Source organism: Dromiciops gliroides, chromosome 4 (genome assembly GCF_019393635.1).
Source record: "Dromiciops gliroides isolate mDroGli1 chromosome 4, mDroGli1.pri, whole genome shotgun sequence".
NCBI lineage: Eukaryota > Metazoa > Chordata > Mammalia > Microbiotheria > Microbiotheriidae > Dromiciops > Dromiciops gliroides.
The window spans coordinates 99725876-99746097 of record NC_057864.1 but is presented as its reverse complement, the minus strand read 5'-3'; the positions used below and the strand labels follow the sequence as shown (position 1 = coordinate 99746097).

General features: G+C 42.5%; 1 protein-coding gene across 2 annotated transcripts in view; it reads right to left on the bottom strand.

Moving 5' to 3' along the window:
* Positions 1 to 20222, bottom strand: part of IPO9 (importin 9) — a 34740-nt gene extending 14518 nt beyond the window's left edge. Inside the window, exons 1-9 of one of the 2 annotated variants that reach the window (XM_044005090.1) lie at positions 20054 to 20222; positions 8298 to 8359; positions 8000 to 8086; positions 7468 to 7669; positions 4036 to 4124; positions 3107 to 3193; positions 1975 to 2094; positions 1792 to 1892; positions 1516 to 1574 (exon numbers count right to left, since the gene is read on the bottom strand). In XM_044005090.1, the coding sequence (XP_043861025.1) occupies positions 1516 to 1574; positions 1792 to 1892; positions 1975 to 2094; positions 3107 to 3193; positions 4036 to 4124; positions 7468 to 7669; positions 8000 to 8086; positions 8298 to 8359; positions 20054 to 20210 (964 nt within the window). In that variant the 5' untranslated portion in view covers positions 20211 to 20222. Of the gene's footprint in view, positions 1 to 1515; positions 1575 to 1791; positions 1893 to 1974; positions 2095 to 3106; positions 3194 to 4035; positions 4125 to 7467; positions 7670 to 7999; positions 8087 to 8297; positions 8360 to 15080; positions 15187 to 20053 lie in introns of those variants that run through there. The other variant, XM_044005091.1, reaches the window with a different exon arrangement.

The window sequence follows — 20222 nt, the reverse complement described above, 5'->3', positions numbered from 1 at the left end:
AAAGGAAGAAAAACGGCTAGCAGAACTGGAAGTTTCATGAAGGCATCACTGGAGCTGAGCACTGAAGGAAGAAGATTTCAGTGTGGCAGAGACGCAGATAGAAGGTGTTAGGGATGGAGGAGAGCCATTATGACAGCAGAGCAGCGAATGAGAAGAGGAGGGGAACAGTTTCCTGAATATAACAACAACTATGATGGTGATAATGATGACGACAATAAAAAAAGAATAATAGCATTTATGGACCATCTCTGGGCCAGGCACTGCGCTACAAACATTGACTCATTTTATCCTCACAAGAGCCCTGGGAAGTAGGTGCTATTATTACCCTCATTTTATATATGAGGAAACTGAAGCAGAGAGAGAAGTGACTTGTGCAGGGTCAGACAACTAGGAAGTGTCTGAGACTGCATCTGAACTTGGGGCTTTTTGACTCCAGGTCCAGCGCTCTAGCCACTGAGCTGCCATCTGCTCTAGCGGAATAGGTGAATTAGAGGAGGGTGAAGTAAAGACGGAAAGCTAAGTTGGGAGTCTGGCTATATAAATGAAAGTTTATCTTACAGGCAGTAAGAGGCATGTAAAATTTTTTGAGGGTAACAGTTGCATGGTCAGCCCCCTGCACGAGGGAGATGGCAGCCCCTGTGATGGAAGTTCTCGAGATCACGAGAGCAGAGAGCCAAGTATTTCGGAGATAGTGAGGGTGGCACTGTGAATACAGAAGATGCCATGTATGTGAAACATACTGTGAAGGCAGAATGGACAGGCTTTGGCAACTGTCTGGATATAGGGGATGAGAGAAAGGAAAGTCAAGGGTTTTGAAGTTTAGATGGATGAGAGAATAGTAATGCTATCAACAGAATGTCGGAGGTCAAGAAGAATGCAGGCTTTGAGGGAGATGCAAAGTTTCGTTTTGGACGTGTTCAGCTTGAGGTGCTAGGTGACATGTGGGCATCTACCCAGTGGGCAAGTGGGAATGTAGGACTAGAGCTTGGAGAAGGGATCACACTAGTTATAGAGATTTGGGAATCACAGGCACAGCTCAAGCCACACAACTGTAGACAACTATCAAGAACATAGCCTTGTGGGCCACCTACACATCAGGACAAGGAAAAAGAAGTCCAAGAAGAAGCTATCAGAGAAGCGCAAGAAAACCAGGAGGCCGGAGTACCGAGAACATGGTAACCAACAAGAATGTGGCAGAAGAGTGAGAAAAGACCCCATCATTTAATAAGAGTCCCTGGTAAATTTGGAGAGAATCATCTGAAATGAGATTCTACTGCGCAGGTTTCTGTGAGGCCCAGGCCAGGTGGGCTTTCTGCTTTTCAGTTCTCCAAATGCCCAAAGACAACACCTTGCCTTACCTGAAAGAATCCCTGCTTCTGTTTATGAAGCCTGATCTAAAAACGCTTAGAAGAGAAGACAGCCACGAAGTTCCTTGCTTTTTCCTCCTTGTAATTCCCTACCTCTTTTCTCCTATAAGTTGGCTTCCTTAAATACACACCATAAACCAATACTCACCATCAGAATCCACAGGATCTTCTACTTCCTCAGTATAATTCACTTCTGTCCTCACATAAGTATGGAACAAAGTTAAGGGGCACAAATTAGGAATTGATACATATTCTAGCAGGGAGTTTTCTCTTTTTTTCTCATATAACTGCCAACCAGTACACCTTAAAACCGAAGTGTAACAGGCATGATAAAAGCTGATTTCAGAAAGGAGCAGCAGCCCAGTGTTCTTGACCTCTAAGCAAAGGTGTAATAAGGCCCTCCTGGCTTTCAAAAAAAGGATATAAAGCTGCACTCTCAGTCAAGGTGTTCCACACAATTGGCAGGATCTGCTGCATGGAGGAAACCATGTGTTTGGGGAAGTTTTTCACTAGGGCCGTTACTGCCTAAAAAACAAAAAGACCGAACCACTCAATTCAGGCTTTTTTTAAACTGGAAAATTCCTTAAATATGTTGGTGAGTGTTTACCTTTAGGACTTCCATCTTAAATCCGCTGTCAGATGTGGGGCCATCTGGCATCTGGAGAGCCTGAACAAAGGCCTCAGTGAACTGCTGAACCACAGGAAAGATCAGCACTTTGGCTGCACCCTGTTAAAAGAAGTTAAAGTCGACAGACATGGTCTCCAGACATGCCTTTTGATTGGGAGTCTCTTGTGCACAGTGCCCCAGAGAAGGTTCACTGCTAAGTCTGTGATATGTGCATGAGTCTCTCAAATGCTGGCCCTAAGCAGAGGGGCCTAACATTTCCATCATTCTAATTTAACACCTGGATCAAACGTCCTCATGCTTTCTGACTCCCATCCTCACTCCATGAGTATTCTAAGACCTGACATATCAACTAATTAATCAAAAAGCATTTAAGTGATTGCTCTGTGTACACTATGACTGTTGCTGGGGATACAAAGACCAAATCAAACAGTCCCTGACTTCAGGAAGCTTACATGATTTTTTTGAGAGAGAAAACAAGTAGATAACCAAGTACATAAAAACATATGTAATATGGATACCAAGTGATTTTGGTGGGGAGGCACTAGGATCTGGAGAACAGGGAAGCAGGAAATGGGAATGCCTAGGGGTGGAGGTGGAGCTCTCTAAAGGGAACCAGAGAGTCCAGTGAGGTAGAGGTGGGGAAGGACTCTGATGCAGGCCTGTGGGCCAGCCTGTGCAAAGACATGGAAATGTACACGAGAATGAGAGGGACTCCTAAAAACGAAGGGATCAATGCCCTCACTTATTCTGGCTTCAGACAGGTGCCACAAGGAACTGATGATACAGTGAAGGGAGGCAAGAAGATGACAACAGGCCACTAGGCCTAGGTGACTGAAAACTGGATGAAAGTAAAGGAAACAACTATCAGCAAATGCAAATTTTAGTTAAAATGGAAAATCTATATGACAAAACGTTTGATGTTAATGCTATCAAATAGGCTTAGGAAGGAATAGCTAAAACACACACACACACACACACACACACACACACACACACACACACACACACACACACACACACACACACCCACCCCCCAAAACCTCTAAAAATAATATGGTTTTGTGTGACATACTAGGCTTATATGTCATGGTCACCTCAAAGTCTCACCCACCTTTTCCAACTCTTCCATGTTACAGATCATATGAGCACAGGTGGTAAAAATCTCCACAGCACGGGAACGCGTTCGAATGCCATAAACCTGAAAGAGATAACACACTATTAAGTAACCCATCATGAGCCTGGGTGTGTCTGTGAAGGTGTGTGCATCAATGTTAGTGGAAGCACCGTGAATTATTCTGGATATTTAACCCATTCTAGATTGACTTAGACTAGGTCACTTAGAGCTATGACAATGATCATACAGAGAAAAAGAAAGATTCGGGAGAGAAAAACTAGGAGCACCTTTCTGTTGTCCAGGACTCTGCATCTTATGGCTTAGAATATAGAAAAGATAACATCAAGACAACACTAGTAATTGGCATCATACATAGGTCAAGTAGGCAGAGCTGAACTTTGGGCAGCACCAGGAAGGCACACCTGGTACAAAACATTGCTGTGTTGTCTTAGTGCCTTAAGTCCTACCATTAAACATTCATTCTTTTGGGCTTGTAGGGTCATCTTTTTCAATGCAAAGACTACTGTGAAAGCCTGTACCAGCTTTCTATTAAGATATTTTAGTACGAATGAATTGAATCAGATTGATTTCCTTTTAACAGCTAGCTGAGATAAAAGCACTACGAGAATATGGAAATCTCAGCGTCCCCTGGGGAAGATGGAGGATGGGATGCCAGGAGTTAGAAAGGAGACTGAAGACAAACTTGGTCTATTTCTCAATTCTGACCAGGGCAAACCCTGGCACTTACAGTGAATCTATTATTCAGGTTCTGCTCTGGCAGGTCCAGCCACATTCAGTGGTAGTCTGTAGTAAAATAATGGGTTTATAATTGTGATTTGGAGACATGTAGCTGGAAATGACTCCACAGCCTCCAATGCTGGCTATCTTTCTGCTAACCACAGGAAGGGGCTAAGTAGCTTCCATACCTCTGCCATGGTGAAGATCTTATACATCTCTGGGAGAATAACAGGAGCAACAAGTGGCATTTGGGTATCTGTTACTTCCCGAGTGAATTCTAGAAGGAAAAGAGTGTTATTGTTGCCCCAACTATTGTCCCCAGAGCCATAAAATGCCAGAAAAGACATTGGTGTGGTTTTTGGAAGGGAGAACTAGGGAGCAGTGGGCTTATTCTAGGCAGGGAAGAAGCAGATTGCAGTTATTTTTATGAGAAGGAAAAGATGACAGTGAAGAAGTAAAAGAACTCTTCTGTGAGAGATTAAGAAGAAAAAAATCTTTCACACAAATACTGCAAAGAAAGCCATAAGAGATGCCACAGAAGTCTTTGTTGGAAACATGTGGGGCACCACTGCACTTCCTGAGACACATCCTCTTTTGCTAAAATCTTAGTTAATAGTTGCCCCTTTGATAACACTTCCTCTGGGCATGATGTTTTGGTCCATTTGGCTTAGTGTATGCTGATTTGCTTGGCCTCGAACTCTACTATGTTCATTACACTGATAATAGATGACATTTGTTTGCCTGGAAGGCAAATGTTACTGCTACCTGGAGCAGAAAGGGAATTCTGACAGGGGGGTGGAGAAATCTGAAGAATGTCATTTAAATAAGCCTTTGGGGAAAAACAGGTCATCTCTGTCCCAAGTGCAATCAAAGCACACGAAAATAACACAAAGCACTATGGATTCCATATTATTAAGTTGTGGAATCATGATGAAAGATAGGTCTATTCTAAGACAGGTCTTCTCACTTGACCAGGCCTTGATGTATCAAGTAACTGATGATGCAGTGAAGGGAGGAAGAAGGAGGAGGGGTGGGAGATTAAGTCGTTTGGATGTTTCTCAAATAAGACGTATGATTTAGAAATAAAAGGTCAAATTTTCAAAGTTACCACAGTTTACTAATGCTGGGCAAGTACCAAGGTCCATGGCATTAGGGTCAAAGATTCAGGACTGAGTTTCTTATGTTATCTCAGGCAGGCTTATGATTTGCACTTTAATAAGAAGACAAAGCATGATCTAGTTCATCAGCAGTTCCTGTTTTTATGGAGTGTTTTGCCATCTCCCACAACCATCTCTGAAAGTTAGTATTTTAATGTAATTTTAAGGATGAAAAGCCTGAAGCTCAGAAAGGTAACTTGCCTAAATCACCTAGACTAACCTGATACAGTAATTCAGTAGGATGGAACATTTGTAACAACCCCATCTCCTAACTTGTTTGGAAATTAAAAGCAATTAAGAGTTCCAATTGCTCTGTGGTAATGAGCAAATTTCTACTGGCCCTAAAACTCAGTTCTATATGTAAAAAGTAGAAAAAATTGTTAAATGGCCCCAGAGGGGTTATGGGGCATTATCACCAAGTCTTTTAGAAAATGATAATGTTCTCATTGCCATGGTCTCTCTTCCACACCGTGTACATGCATGCCCGAGTCTCTTGTATTACTGAAGTACAGCATTTAGATATTTTAGGAGAACAGCTGCTTGGGGCATAGAAGTTGTTTTAGAATCACAGCAGCAATGACTTATATTCTTCTATCACATTATAACCTACAAAGCATTTTCAAATGTATAATCTCACTTATTCCTTAGCCAAGCTGTCAAGGAGGTAATATAAATATTTTCATTCTATTTTATAGGTAAGGAAACTAAGCATAAGAGAGTCAGGTGTCCCAAATCCCACAGCAGCTAAATGACAGAAGTGGGAGGACTTTCTAATTTCAAGTTCTTTCCAACTCACCACACTGGTTAGTTTCTCTGTTACAACTAGACTCAGTGTACTATGGCAATTTTCTCTGGATTGCTGAGAACAAAATGATTTTATGGAAGATATCCATATTTAAGATATGGAAGATATTATTCTCAGTTAACAATAACGGGGCTTCTTCAAACTCAGCTGCAGCTCAAGTACACAACTTCCTCTCTCTTCTCTTGGGCTGATGGGGAGAGAGTAAGCTTGGTGTTGGGAGTCAATGAGGAATTAACTGTCTTCCTCAATTAGGGAATAGCATGGCCTATTATTGTAAATTTATGTCGAAGATACTTAAGCTGCAGAGACAGTATTCTGAAAGGGAACCTAGAGTAATGAAAGAACTGATAACCTGAGTTGGGAAAGGCTCGAGGTCCATCAGTTATCTCAGTTCTGCAAATGAGAAGAGATTTCAGTGATCTCAGACAAGAAATAAGGATTCAGTATCCAATTCAAAAGGGAGATAGAGGTTTTGAAACAAGGAGCAATGAAACGTCTGCTTCTGGATATCAAGAACTTCACATGATACATAATGAACTCAAGGGGAAATGCTAATCATCAAGGCCCCATAGCCACTAGGGAGATTAAACCCAGATGCCAACTTAGACAAGTGTTAAAAAGGCTCTGCTCAATCAAAGGTCAGCATTAGCAAGTAAATACCTAGTGGCTAATGGCAAGCAAAGAGGTTAGATCTTCCAAGGGCCTGATGTTCAAGAGAGGGGATAAAGAGACATCTTCTTGGGGCAGCTAGGTCGTGCAGTGGATAGAGCACGAGCCCTGGAGTCAGGAGGACCTGAGTTCAAATCTGGCCTCAGACACTTGACACTTACTACCTACTACCTGTGTGACCCTGGGCAAGTCACTTAACCCCAATCCCAATAGCCTCAACGCCGCTCCCCCCCCCCCCCAAGAGACATCTTCTCTGTCAATGCAAGATGGCCTGAACTCAAGGGAAGAATTCCTGGGGCCAGTTAAGTAAGGAAGTCTTCTGGTGAGACCAAGTGAGACCAAGCAGGAGAGGGTCCCTCTGGAGGAGATGACTGGTCAGAAGTGAGTCCATTTTTCTTATAGACAATACCTGACAAAAGTTCCTGGAAAGAGAGAACTCTACCCTTCTGAAAGCATGGCATTTTCAGCTGGGGAAAAAACCAAACTGGAGAATTCATGAACTCTAAATCTTTCTCATACTGATGATAAAATAGAGACAGAGGGTAAGACCGAGGTTCCACAGTTCAAGTCTACCTTGGTTTAAAAGTTTCTTTCTTAGGCATTCATTGTAGACAGGGTTGAAGTGATTAAAAAGTACTAAAGGAAGAGTGATCTCAAAGTTAGGATGAAAGATCTGTACTCTGTAAATCTGCTGGTTTCTATACATACTTGACTTGATTTCTCTTTGCTATTAAGAGTTCCTCTGAAAAATTCCAAACTTGTGTTGGCTGAACTAAGGGGCAATGGGATGCTTCTCTATCTCAGTTACGCTAGGAAGGGAGATGAACAGGAGCCCAATAGCCCAGAAAGAGTGGCGAGATCTGGGGCAGGTATTGAGAGGGAATCTCAGAGAAATGGTTGGTGATTGCTTCCACAGGTCCCTGGACAAATACTTCTGTCTGATTTGGAAAATGTGAACAAGTCCTTGCTTAGGCAGAAGCATTTAGTACCTGTCAGTACCCGCATGGCTCCATGAACAGCATTCAGATCTCCGCTCACCAACATCTCCATCAGCAGGTTAAAGAGTTGGGGCCAGGCCTCTGGCCAGTCCCAATGCGCAATGGCTGACACTGCATAGGCCACACTGGAACGGACCTTGCTAATTGATTCCCTCAGCCCATTGGGCAGCAGCTCCCGGATAACAACTTTTGCCTGCAGGAAATACCCTCCCTTTAGACCTAGCCCTATGTGATTTATCCAAGTTATGTTGAGCAAATCTTGAACTACGGAGAATGTATTTTATATGCTACATGGCATATAACATGTCTGGGAGAAAGCTCTCGATGAGTTTATTAAACAACCTATTCAGATATTTGATATGTAAGTCACAACAATATTCTTCCCAATGGAACAACCCCTTCCTCCCAAGTACCAAGTCCCTCCAAATCTTTGCAGGGTATAAAAGGATTTTACACCCTGATCCCGCAAAACAGAAAGTCCCAAATAACTCCCCAAGCGGACAAATGTAATAAATCTACTGACCCTTTCCGTAGTTTCAGGAGGCCTGAATTTCTCTGACTGGGCACACCAGTGGGTTTCCACATACTGTTTCAAGATGACTGATGCCAACTGGAAAGGAAACAAGCTAATTCACTCCACAGGAAGAGGGTTTGGATGAAATACAAAGGGAACAGACCCTCCCTCTTACTTCAAACACATTAACCAGATGTCTGCCCAGAACAACTGAATTCCCCAGATATTAGTAAAGTCAGCCTTGTACTTTCTCTTTTTCCATGAGAAGGCTCAATCACTGAGAAAAAGAAAACCACTCTAGGTTTACCTGACGAATGGCTAATGCGCCCTGTGGATCCACAGTCAGCTCTGCTAAGTGAACTCCAAATTCTGAAAGGAAAAAAAGCTTATCATTAGTCTAAGAGTAGACAAGAAATGACCGGACAACTTACTGAAAGTTAACTGTGGTGGTGACAAAAAGGATTTCAGTAAAAAGTTCAGCCACTGCCTTTTTTTTTTGCAGGGCATTGAGGGTTAAGTGACTTGCCCAGGGTCACACAGCTAGTAAGTGTCAAGTGTCTGAGGCCAGATTTGAACTCAGGTCCTCCTGCATCCAGGGCTGGTGTTTTATCCACTGCACCACCTAGCTGCCCTCAGCCACTGCTTTTTAGGGGGGGCCAATCTGCTGCTTAGACACACTCTTCAGGCTGAGAAAAGCAGGGGGAAATCACCTTTGAGTGGTGCCAATAAGCTCTTCTACCACTGCACACCTGGCCATACCTCTCCTAAGCTAATAAATATTTCTGACTATAAGATCACCCTAAACAGAGTCCAGGAGCTAACTACACACATGGGTGTCACCAGAGATCAGATGACTGTCAGGAATAAGCTCTGGGCATACAGCTCTGGTTTAGAACTGAGGGATAAGTAGATTTAACGAGCTTGGTCATAAAAATAGAAGTGCTATAACAAATCCAACCATTTTCAGTTTGTGTTTTGTGCATGAGTCCTTTGGTGCTATCCCCAAACTCAAATACAGAATTAATTCACATGGGCAAAGAGACAATTATCAAATACTGAATTGTCTGGAGGGCAGAGAAAGATGAGGAAAAACTCAACACAATTTCAAGGTGAATGACCAAGAACTAAGGGCAGGCAGCCTTTCAGACCTAGAAAGCCTTTAGTAGGAATAGGAAGCCCGAGGGCTGATTGATTCCAACTAGGCCCTTAAAGTCCCTTGATCAGTTTCTGTCCATATAGCTAAAATTAAGGATTAAGCACAAAAACCACCACTGGATGATGCTGGCCTATGTATTCAAATGAACTAGGCATTAGAAAAATGTCTTTATTAAAATGACTCTACCTCCTCTTGTTGCAACATTTGATATAAGTGTCTCAAGTAACTAGATTACTATACCAAGACTAGCTAGAGTGCTGAGATCTATGGTTAAAAACTTAACAGCTACAACTGCATTCCTATGGTACCAATCATCTCACTTTGGCAGGAAGAAGGCATTTTTTAAAAAGCAAGAATACCACAAGAGAAAGAAATCTGAGTTGTTAAAGAAGCCAGACTCCTTTTCCAGTATTTACTAGATGATGAGATCACAAAAAAGAAAAAAAAAACAACTGGAAGAATTATTCCTGATGCTTCTGAAATTCATTATATTTCCTAGAGATAATCTGGTCAATGTAGTCTACACATTTACATGTCTAGTTGAGAGGTGTCAGCTATATGCCATCCATAAGCAAACTTACCTGAGGAAGATTTCAGGCATATTTGAATGTCTATCTTTGACAGACATTTGGAAAAAGATTCTAATCAGCTGAATTGAATACAATTTAGGAAGAGTCCCCAGATACCAAATGTTAAAGTCAATTTGAGCATAAGAAAAATGGGATACCTAAACAAACAGCTATGAAATCCATCCAAAAGAATAGGTATTTTTAATGGCTTCTACACTTCTTTTATACTGAGTATCAAAAGAGACACTAATTTCATAGATTCATTGATTTTAAAAAATCAGTTTTGCATAGGTTTGGTCCTAAATGTGTAGTTAGGTATATCTGCACATTTTTGGTTTGCCTTGATGTGATCTCTTGCAAAATGAAATAGTTCATGAGATGATCCATCTAGATCTCAGCCCTTTTAGTATGGCCAAACAACTCAGGTTTTAATGATTTTGGAAGTGGCACAATTTCTTGGGACCTTTATTGTAACGATTAGACTTGTTTTTGAGAAAATGAGAACTATGGTAAGCATAAAAACATCTGCCCAAAAGAAATTTGAGGACAAAACAAATTCGTGAACATTTTGGGAAAAACAAAACTTTCAGTAGGAAGGAAGGGAGGCTACAAAGGAGTGATGTCAGGAAATCTCACTACTTGAGACTTGTTTGGTTGGAAACTGATCTCCCTGAGCAGAGGGTGAAGACCTTTGACCAAGTGAGAAGGACTATACTCCCAGATGAACACAGAGGCATGACACTGTTTAAGAGGATAACAAGGAGGCCTCGTGGGAAGAAGAGCAAACCACCCACTTATATCTGACTGTGCTGGATCTAAACAGAGGAAAGCAGTCTAGAACAGGAAACAGACTGACATCACAGACTTGCTTAGTAGTTCCTACCCCAGCCCAGAAATACCTCTTAAGCTATCTGAGCATATCTAGGGTTTTAATCAAGTCTTTCTTCCCCCAGGAATCCACTCACTAGAAAAGGTCAAGTCCAAGTGATTATGGGAATAGCCGTATCCAAGGGTACAACAATTATCTTAGGGATGCATAAAGCACTTGGAGCAATGTCTAATGTTCGGACTTTAACTTTTGGTAGCCCTGTTGCTTCCCATATCACAGGGACTCCAGTGAGGTGATGAGAAACAAGTCACTGATAGTCAGCAAGAGGCTATGTTGCAACAGTAATGAAAAGCTTAACTTGGAAAATAATAATACGTATCCCCCAAAACTTAGGCATCAATTAGGTTTTCCTTGTATTTGCTTTAAAATATCAATGAATTATATATAGGAAACAAGACTATTAAAAGGTGTAACATTACTCTCTATTTTGAATTCTATGAGAAGAATATTTGGAAAAGACAACCCCCCCCCACCATTATTCATATCTAGAAAAGGGGGCAAGGGGGAACAGCACTGACTTCACAGAGGCTTCAACACCCCAAGAAAGAATAAAAAAATTATTTAGAAACCTAAGACAATTAAATGATATAAATTCTTGTCAAAGGGGTAAGTGGGAGAGTCAGTCAATATAAACAAAGGCAAATTCAATTTTCCCATTACTTTTTCCTTCATCCCAAATCAAATTAACCTCTCCAGCCAATACGTAACAACTATTGGACTATCAGTTGCCACAGAATAATAAAATATATATTTCAATGGGTCTCTAATCTTAAGGATTTGGGAGTTCCCTCCAACCATGCAGACGGCAATCCATTCATTCCTGCCCAACCTGTGCTATTCTTGTCCAAATCCCCCAACAAGTTTGCCACAACGGGGTCCAAACAACATGCCAAAGGCCTCCCTCACTTTTTGCTGATGTTGTACCAGTGCAGCACTCTGGCTGTCTACCTCTTGTTCCTACCACCAGGCAACACATTGTCACTTATATATCATTTTTGGAAGAGGTTCCTTATTTCTGTTCTTCAGAGCTCCTTCTGGTTTGATGTTGCACCCTCTTTACACTTATTATGAGCCTTGCCTCTTCATTGTCCTCTGTGAGATATTCATTCTTAAGTCTTTGGGGGCAGGTGTATTGTATGTCTTACAATGTTAGTATTTTTTAAACGAGCCCTTGCTTTTATGGAAAGAACTGGGATCAGTAAAAAAATCAAATATTCTCATGACAATCCTGCCTACACTCCTCCTGGTTTATTTTTTCCTCTTCTGATGGAGAAATTCAATAGGGTATCTATCCAGATGTATGTTGAAATACATCTTCATATGTTTCAGGGTCACAGGTATTCTTCATCCACTTGGTGTTTCCTATATGGATGGATAACCCAATCTGAGTGATTACAGATCTCTTCCAGAAGGCTCTGTAATGTTCTAGGGCTCGATGCAATTAGGGCCATGTCATCACTAAATAGGAACAAATAGAGGACCTCATCATTCATAGGGAATCCCCTCTTTGATTTGGAGTCTGTGATGCATCTCTTATTTTCTCCCCTGTTTATCAGAGGGCCTTCTGAACAAAAATAACAGTTATTTCTGTTGTATCTTCCAAGGTGTCTTGAATGATTTTGATATGTGGATGGGAGACACTTTGTTGAAAAAGTACCTATATGGCAGCATTCTGTTCTATCAAATCAAACACTTTTTTTTTGTGATCACCAAGCAGTAAACACATTGTGATCATAAATTCTCTCTATCATTTGGTTAGTTGTGAAATAGTAAAGATGCTGTCCATTATTGAATATTACTTGTGAAAGTCTGTTTATTTCCTGATACTAGTGACTTCTGTAGATCACTCCCATAAAGATTTTGTTTAGATGGGAAAGTAGGTACACAGAAAGGAAGCTACTGGTAAGTCTTTTGGCTACCTTTTTTTGGTATTAATAAAAATAAATTTTTTTCTCTGCCGTTGTTATCTTTTTTTCCCTCTAGCTACCCTGTATATCAGTCCCTTAATGCCCTATAATTGTGCCACTTCCAGCATGGAGCTCCCCACCTCTCTATTTGGTTCATTCCAGATGCTTTCCCCTTTTTGTCCTCTTTAGTACAATTAGGAATGTGTAAATGGAGTCTAAGTGTAGTGATTCCAACTGTCTCTGATGATGAAAAAAGTTTGTTAAAACAATTTCTGCAAATCTTTTCCATATAGTCCTCTTTTCATTCTCAGACCTCAATGCCAATTGGTGATGATTTTGCTTAGCTGGATACCTAGCTAAACTCTCTTTAAATCTATTTTACCCTCTATTCTATTTTAAGAGATAATACTGCTTATACTCATTCATTACCCCTATTTGTAAGATTTTGTCAATGGGTTTATAGTTTAACCTGGTATTGCCCTTTGCAGTCATCTCTCTCCATTTGGGAGTAAGTTAGGTGTTTGGTGTTTTCTGGGATCTTTTGTTTTCACTGTGGCCATTCATTTACATTAGTTAAAATAGATAAAATTGTTATAATCATCACTGATGTAATTAATTTCTATTGTCCAATTCCAATTTTTAATTTCAATTACCTGTTTAAAAAATTCAGGGTTGTGTTTTCACTTCTATGCCATATTATTTTCTCATTGTTTTCTTCTTAAAAAAACAACAAAAACAAAAAAACAAACCCACAAACTAAATATGATCTTAATTCTGATAAGCAGATGGGCTGATTGTACATACAACTGATTCAAGGATAACTCCCATCTCAATATTATTATTTCCATTTTATAGATGAGGAAAATAAGGACAAGAGAGATTGAGTAATCTGCCCAGGTTCACACAACTTGAACATGTCAGGTAGGATCTGAATCCAGATCTTTCTGATTGTGGTCCAGTGAGTGAACATTCTACTATAGTACTTCTAAGTAACTAAATGAATCCTAGTGACTAGTTTTGCAGGCACAGGGCTCTAAGGAAGAATTATTTCCTATAGCATTATAGCTTGGTGTGCTTTTCAGCACACTGGAAGTAAAAGTCTGATGCCTTGGCTTTGCTACTCCAATTCAACGCAACAAACATTTATTAAACACTGACTGTGTTCATGGCATTTTACAGCTATGTACTTGAGATGGCTTATCAATACAATGAGGATAAGTAGTATATAACCTCATTGTGTTATCACAAGTAGAATGCTTGGGAATTACAAAGTATTCTCTAACTATGTACTATCAGTATTGTTACATAGTTAATCTTTTTGGTGCCTTCTCAGCTTTGCGTAACAAAACAGGCACTGAGACTTTAAACATCAAATTCTTTTAATGATGAAACCAGGCATATATTCAATATTTTAAGCTACTTTTCCATTTCAAAAGTGACCAATAAGGGGCAGCTAGGTGGTGCAGTGGATAGAGCACCGTGGATTCAGGAGTACCTGAGTTCAAATCCAGCCTCAGACAACTTTACACTTACTAGCTGTGTGACCCTAGGCAAGTCACTTAACCCCAATTCTCTCTCTCTTTCTCTCTCTCTCTCTCTCACACACACACACACACACACACACACACACACACACACACACACACACACACACACACACACACACACACACACAGTGACCAATATAGACGTTGCTGCTCGCTAGTGACTCCTGTTAAAGAGATAAAATACAGCTTACAGATGTTGACTAAACAGAGATAATATAGATAGGGTTTTGTAGAAGGACTGATACAACTAAAGTTAACTGTAGAAAGAAGTGCACTAGGCTGTATTCATCTGAAAAAGGGCACCAGAGTGCCTCTGGGACCCCTGGGCAAGGGGGCCATATCCAGGGCTGGTATACATGGCTGTCTGCTCTACTAATGGATGAGAATGGGGTTTGAATTGTACCAAGTTATTGGATTAAAAGAGAACATTCCCAATTGGGTAGTATAGAGTTATCCTTTTAGGGTATACAGACTACAACAAATGATTAAGGAACTCAGTGATTTTGGGTAAATTCTGCCAGGGTGAAATGAGGCTAGCACCAATCTGTTAGTCTGGATCTCCACACTGACCCTAGGCTTCATTTACGCCTTTCATCGGCGCACACTGACCTTTCTTCCAATCTCATTTCCTGCCTCCCTTTTAACAGCGTCCTTTGTCATCTCTCAAAGCCCTTGTCTCTTTAATCTCTCTCTAGCCAGTCTTGTCATCCATGTTCCCACTTCTCTCCTTTCACCCCTACCTGGCAAACACATTCCATTGAAAGGGCAAAGGAGAGAATGGAAGAGGACAGGGCAGAGGACAAGTTCAGAGAGTCTGTCAGACACAAGACTAGGCAGCCCCTGACAATCAGGACTTAGTAAGCTACAGGGCCGGAAAATTGCATGGGGGTTTGGATGAGGGAAGAAGGGCTGGGGGAGCGCTAAGCAGAGCTCTAGAGTGGACCCATCTTTCCCGGGGGGGGCGGTAAGCAGGGGCACCACAAAACCACAGCTGAAAGGAAAAAGAAAACTCCACCACTGGCCTTTCTCCGAGCGCGGCCGCCTTCCGCTCGGCTCAGTGCCCGCCACATGCCCAGGAGTGCGTCTGGATCCTTGAGGGGCTCCCTTCGCAGGAGGACAATGCTTACGCTACACTGCAAGAGAGCCAGAAAAGTGCCCATGAAAACCAGAAAGCAAACGCTCAACCGGCAGGATCATCTCTCTAGGCAGCTAAGATGGGGAAATCAATACTGCAATAACTTGGGCACCAAATAAGAGCCAGGAGAAGTGAGGGAGAGCTATTTCCACCCCCTCCCTAGCCCCCAGTATTACAGTGGTAGATATTACAGGGGGAGGAAAGAGAGAATTTATCCTTGTGAAGCATTAGGGGCAGATGACTAATAGGGAATCAAGACAGAAATGACCAACAGATCATGAGGAAAATGCTACAACATTTCTGATAGAAGGAATAACCAAGAGAAATAAGGAAGTGACGATCAATCTATATAAGAAGGCTATGCTCCTCTGGTCTAGAGGATCAATGTTTGCTATGACAAGAAAGGCTACCCATTCCATTCTGTTGTGATGGTAGCCTTGGAGGAAGGACAGAAAAAACAGGATAGGAATAAATTAAGATCTACAAGGAAGCAGCTGCCACACACCCAAAACAGAGGGGATGGTATCTTCCCAACCTTGCTAACAAAGCAGAAGAGTCAACATAGTCTCTTGGAGAACATTAAACTTGAGTCTAGTTAAGAAACTTTGGGAGTTCACAATCTCTCAGCATCCACAGCTATCTAGCATGCAATTAAGACAAAAGCAACCATAGCTGTGGAAGTATTTTGTGTTTTCTGAGGAACTCCTAATTTCCATTAAGCTTCATTGCTCTTAGGAAAGCTGTTTGTGCAGGAAGTATATCTGTCAAGTTTCTGTACAGCACAGGACCCACTGAACTCTTAGGTCAAAGTGAAGAATGAGGCTGCCAGCAGTATTGCCTTCTCTGATTCATTCTGTTCAACAGACTTGAACTGAAATACTTAGACTGATCTAGTTGGCCTTCTTCAAGTCAAGGAAATAAAAGAACTGAGCAGCACATCTCCCAGCTCAATACAATCCTCCCAGGATACCAGATTGATGGAGCAAACTCCCTTGGTGGGTTGTGAAGCTGGCTCAAAGTAGACATGGTAAAGTAGGCTGGAACAGCTATCACTGCCATATATGAACTAGCTCAGCTTGGAGGACTCTGGAACTAGCTCAACTTTTCCCACTCTGGAAAATGGGGCAATTGTAGGGAAGCAGTTTTCCTGAAAATGTCAGGTGGCAGGTTAAAAGAGCAGAATATACTTTGCATTCCCTGGGAAGTGTTTTCACGGAATTTAATCTAAAAAACATGTAAACACATGTAAGCATGTGGAAGGCACTGCACTAGGTGCTAGGAATACAAAGATAGGATAGCAAATAAATGCCCTTCCTCAAGGAGCTTACAATGAAAGTTACAACACATGCACAAATAAATCTACAATTAATTTGGGGAGAGAGAACACCAACAACGAAAGGGATCAGGAAAAGCTTCCCACAGGAGATGGCATGAGTTAAGCTTTGATGGAAAAAGAGGGCATAGGAGGCAGTCTCTGCAAAGGAATGGAGGTGGGAGATAAGAGTGCTGAGTCAGGAAAACATTAAGTAGGTCACTGACTAAAATGGGGACTGCACAATCACAGGTTCACAGATTTAGAGACAGAAGGGGCCTTAGAATGTAACTTCCCTCATTTTATCAATGAGTAAACAGGCACAGAGATGCTAACTGTATGACTCACTGCTAGTAAGACCTTGAATTGGGATCTGAATCCAGGTCTTCCAAACTCCAAGTCCAGTGCCCCAACTAACACACCACACTGCCTCTTAGTGAAGTACTGGAAGGCACATAAAAGAAAGGAACACGGAGAAAAAAACCAAGCCCAGAATGGTAGGATGAAGTCATATTGTGAGCACTTTTAAAGCTATTCTAGAGGCAGTAAGGAGCCACTGAAGGTTCTTAAGCAAGGAAAGTGATAATAGACTTATGTCCTAAGATTATTTTGCCCATTACATGGAGGGTAGATTGGCAAGAGGAGAGGGTGAAAGCCAGGAGTCTAAGTAGGAAGCTATCATAAGAGTCTTAAGCAAGAGTTGATGAGGGTCTGAACAAGGCTTAAAGCTGGGAGGGGAAAAGCAGGGGCAAAGGAGTTGAAAACAACCAGAGAGAGCCCTATTCTGGGTTTTCACTTGACCTAAGAAGTTGGAGGGAGGGGGGGGACTGAAGAGGTTGAAAAATATCAAAGGAACTGAACTTCCACGGTACTTTCTAGATTATATCACAAAATCGCTTAAAGGTCTAAGGGAGGCTGTTTACCAATTTTTCAGGGTAGAAGACAGAAGCAAGAGTCCTTGTGAGTTATAATGATAGAATAATAGCACTGTGAAGCATCTTCAGAGGAATATTATTTGAGAACTGTTTCTCACTTCAGACCTTTAGTTGATTGATAGAAGAAATAGGATCTTTGATCCCCTTTCTTCAGCCACCCCTCCAACCTGGCTAAATCCTAGCTTTAGGCAGTCAGGTGCTATCTGCTTCCTCAAAAGAGGGCAATGACACAAAGGTAAGAGCGTCTTGGCCTAGGTTGAACAGATCAGTCAATTACAAAACCAGCCTAGAGTAGTCTTACTCTGAGGTCTGTCTGGGCCATATGGCAACTAGAGCTTGCTCCAAAGCCACTAGGGTTGGGAAAGGAGAGACAGGATCATAAGTCTTAAGAAAGACAGTACAGTTCTTCCACCACCACAGTGTTCATTCCAAGGAATGGTACAAGAAGAACAATGACAAGAGCAGAATTAGCCTTCTTGTCTCTGAGTCTGAAGGATAATTTCAGAAGGACTTTCAACAAACAGAATCAATTTTAACAGCAGCTCCCAAAAGAACACAAGCTCCAGCAACCTGTACCACCTCTCCAGGCAGTCTGAACATCTAAGCCATATACTACACTACTAGACACAACAGTAATAGGTCACTTTATATAAGACCAACACTTTTGTCAAAGCATAGTCTTATCAAGTTATACAGAAAATAACTTTAGTATTATAACCCACCAGGGGCACCGATCAGTTACTAAGTTCTGAAGACATTTGAGTTTTGTTTCCAAGTACCAAAGACAAAGGAAGTGGAGGACTAATGCTTGAAAATGAACCTGGTAGCTTATGAGCAATTCTCTTCAAATAAAATCAAGGACATTTTGCCAAAGTTGGTCAGATTAAGGCTACAATGGAAATGTTGGGTATTTTAAAATAATGGGGAGAAGCTGTCAAGGTCATACACAGGGCACTGCAAACAACAGAAAAGTCATTCATAGAGGGATCTGTTCTGATCAATAGGAACCTGGCCCTAAAATTGATGAAGTCCCTTTGCTTTGCAAATACAGGACTGTCATGGCAGGAATTTTGACTGGGGGAGCTGTTTTCCTCCTCCAGATCAATCTATGGTACTATAACTCGTTTTTTTTGTTTTGTTTTGTTTTGTTTTGAGAGGCAATGGGGATTAAGTGACTTGCCCAGGGTCACACAGCTAGTAAGTGTTAAGTGTCTGAGGCCAGCTTTGAACTCAGGTCCTCCTGAATCCAGGGCCAATGCTTTATCCACCGCACCACTTAGCTGCCCCCGGTACTATAACTGGTAATCTGCAACCCAACAAATTTTGTTCTCTTTCCCTTGGGTTTGACATTTCATGTAAGAATAGCTCTTATCTCGGAAATTAATTTCAATTGTCTTTTAAGCAGCGGAATCCAAATCACACCACCTTCCCCAATACCAACAGAGAGAAATGACCTACAGAAACCCCCAAACAACAAACCAATGGAAAGAATGCTTAAGGCACTAGTTTCGATGATATACTGAAACTGCAATTCCTCCTTTTCTAAGTGTACTAGCAACAAACTTAAAGGCCTTCTCTTTCTCTTTGATTGATAGTCCCTCCAGTCAGGATAGCAAACAGATACTGAACTAATAAAATGTTTCAAGGAGTCCTCCCACTCTAGATTCAATTCCTATGAAAAACTCAGGTTGAAACCTAGAATGGGTGCTACTTACACCGCTTATCGATCTAGTATGGGATCCATTATAAAGATTCCATAGATGAATGCCTAACTTCTCCCCTATTTACACGTGCTGGTCCTTTCTCAGGAGACTTCTGCTAAGAGCTGGAAAGAGACTTTTCTTAGTATTAGATTCTTATAAAGAACTCATGGGAATCCTCTGTCCTGATTCTGGAAGAGATGCTACACTAGATGTAGTCCTTTGTACAGCTAGGTCTTTCAACATTAAATCCACCACACTCTCAAAGTTAGACTCGAGAGATTTCCACCCCCTCCTCCTGTGTATTGTTTCAAGCTCCAAACGCTCCTTTGTCAAACGGGCCAGATATCCTGGTGGCAGGCACAATGGAAACAGGCGATGGGAAATTAACAGACAATCTCAACCCCTCGTTTTAATCCTCGCATTTGGACTGGAGCTATTTTTAAGTTCTGCGCCTCTCACCCTCGGCCGAAAGGCTTTTTAGGGGCAGTGAAGGGGTGTCCAAAAGCCCCAGGGGGGAGGGCGGGAGGGAGCAGGGGGGCTCCCAGGATCGGGCTCCTCAGAAACAAGCGTGTAATCGATAAAAGGGGCAATTCCACAGGCAGGGAGCCGGGCCGGAGGGGGCTGCAGCTCCAGGAGCACACCGAGGGCGGGGATGGGGACCGGCACGGGGGCAACTTCTTTCATTTCCTCCGCCGGGGCTCGGGGGCCATCGCCCATCGCTTGTCCCTGCGCTTCAGCTCCCGCGGCCGGAGCAGCGCCAGCCCCGGCCGGGCTCGCCCCGCCAGCCGCCCCTCGGAGTCCGCTCGCTTCCCTCCGCAGGCGGGCGGCCCGCCTCCCGGGAGTCCCGCACGCCCCGCGCCGGGCCCCTCCCGAGGCAGGCGGGCGGGCGGGCTCCGCCGGCCTCACTCACCCTCCGTCACCTCCAGCACCTTAATCTGCTCCTCGGCGGCCGCCCGCACCTCCTGCACCGGGGACAGGATCCCCGTGAGCGTCTCCACCAGCGCCTCTTTCAAGCCCTGCGCCACTGGCCCCGGCAGCCCAGAGCCCGCGCCCGCCGCCGCCGCCATCTTTCCGCCCGC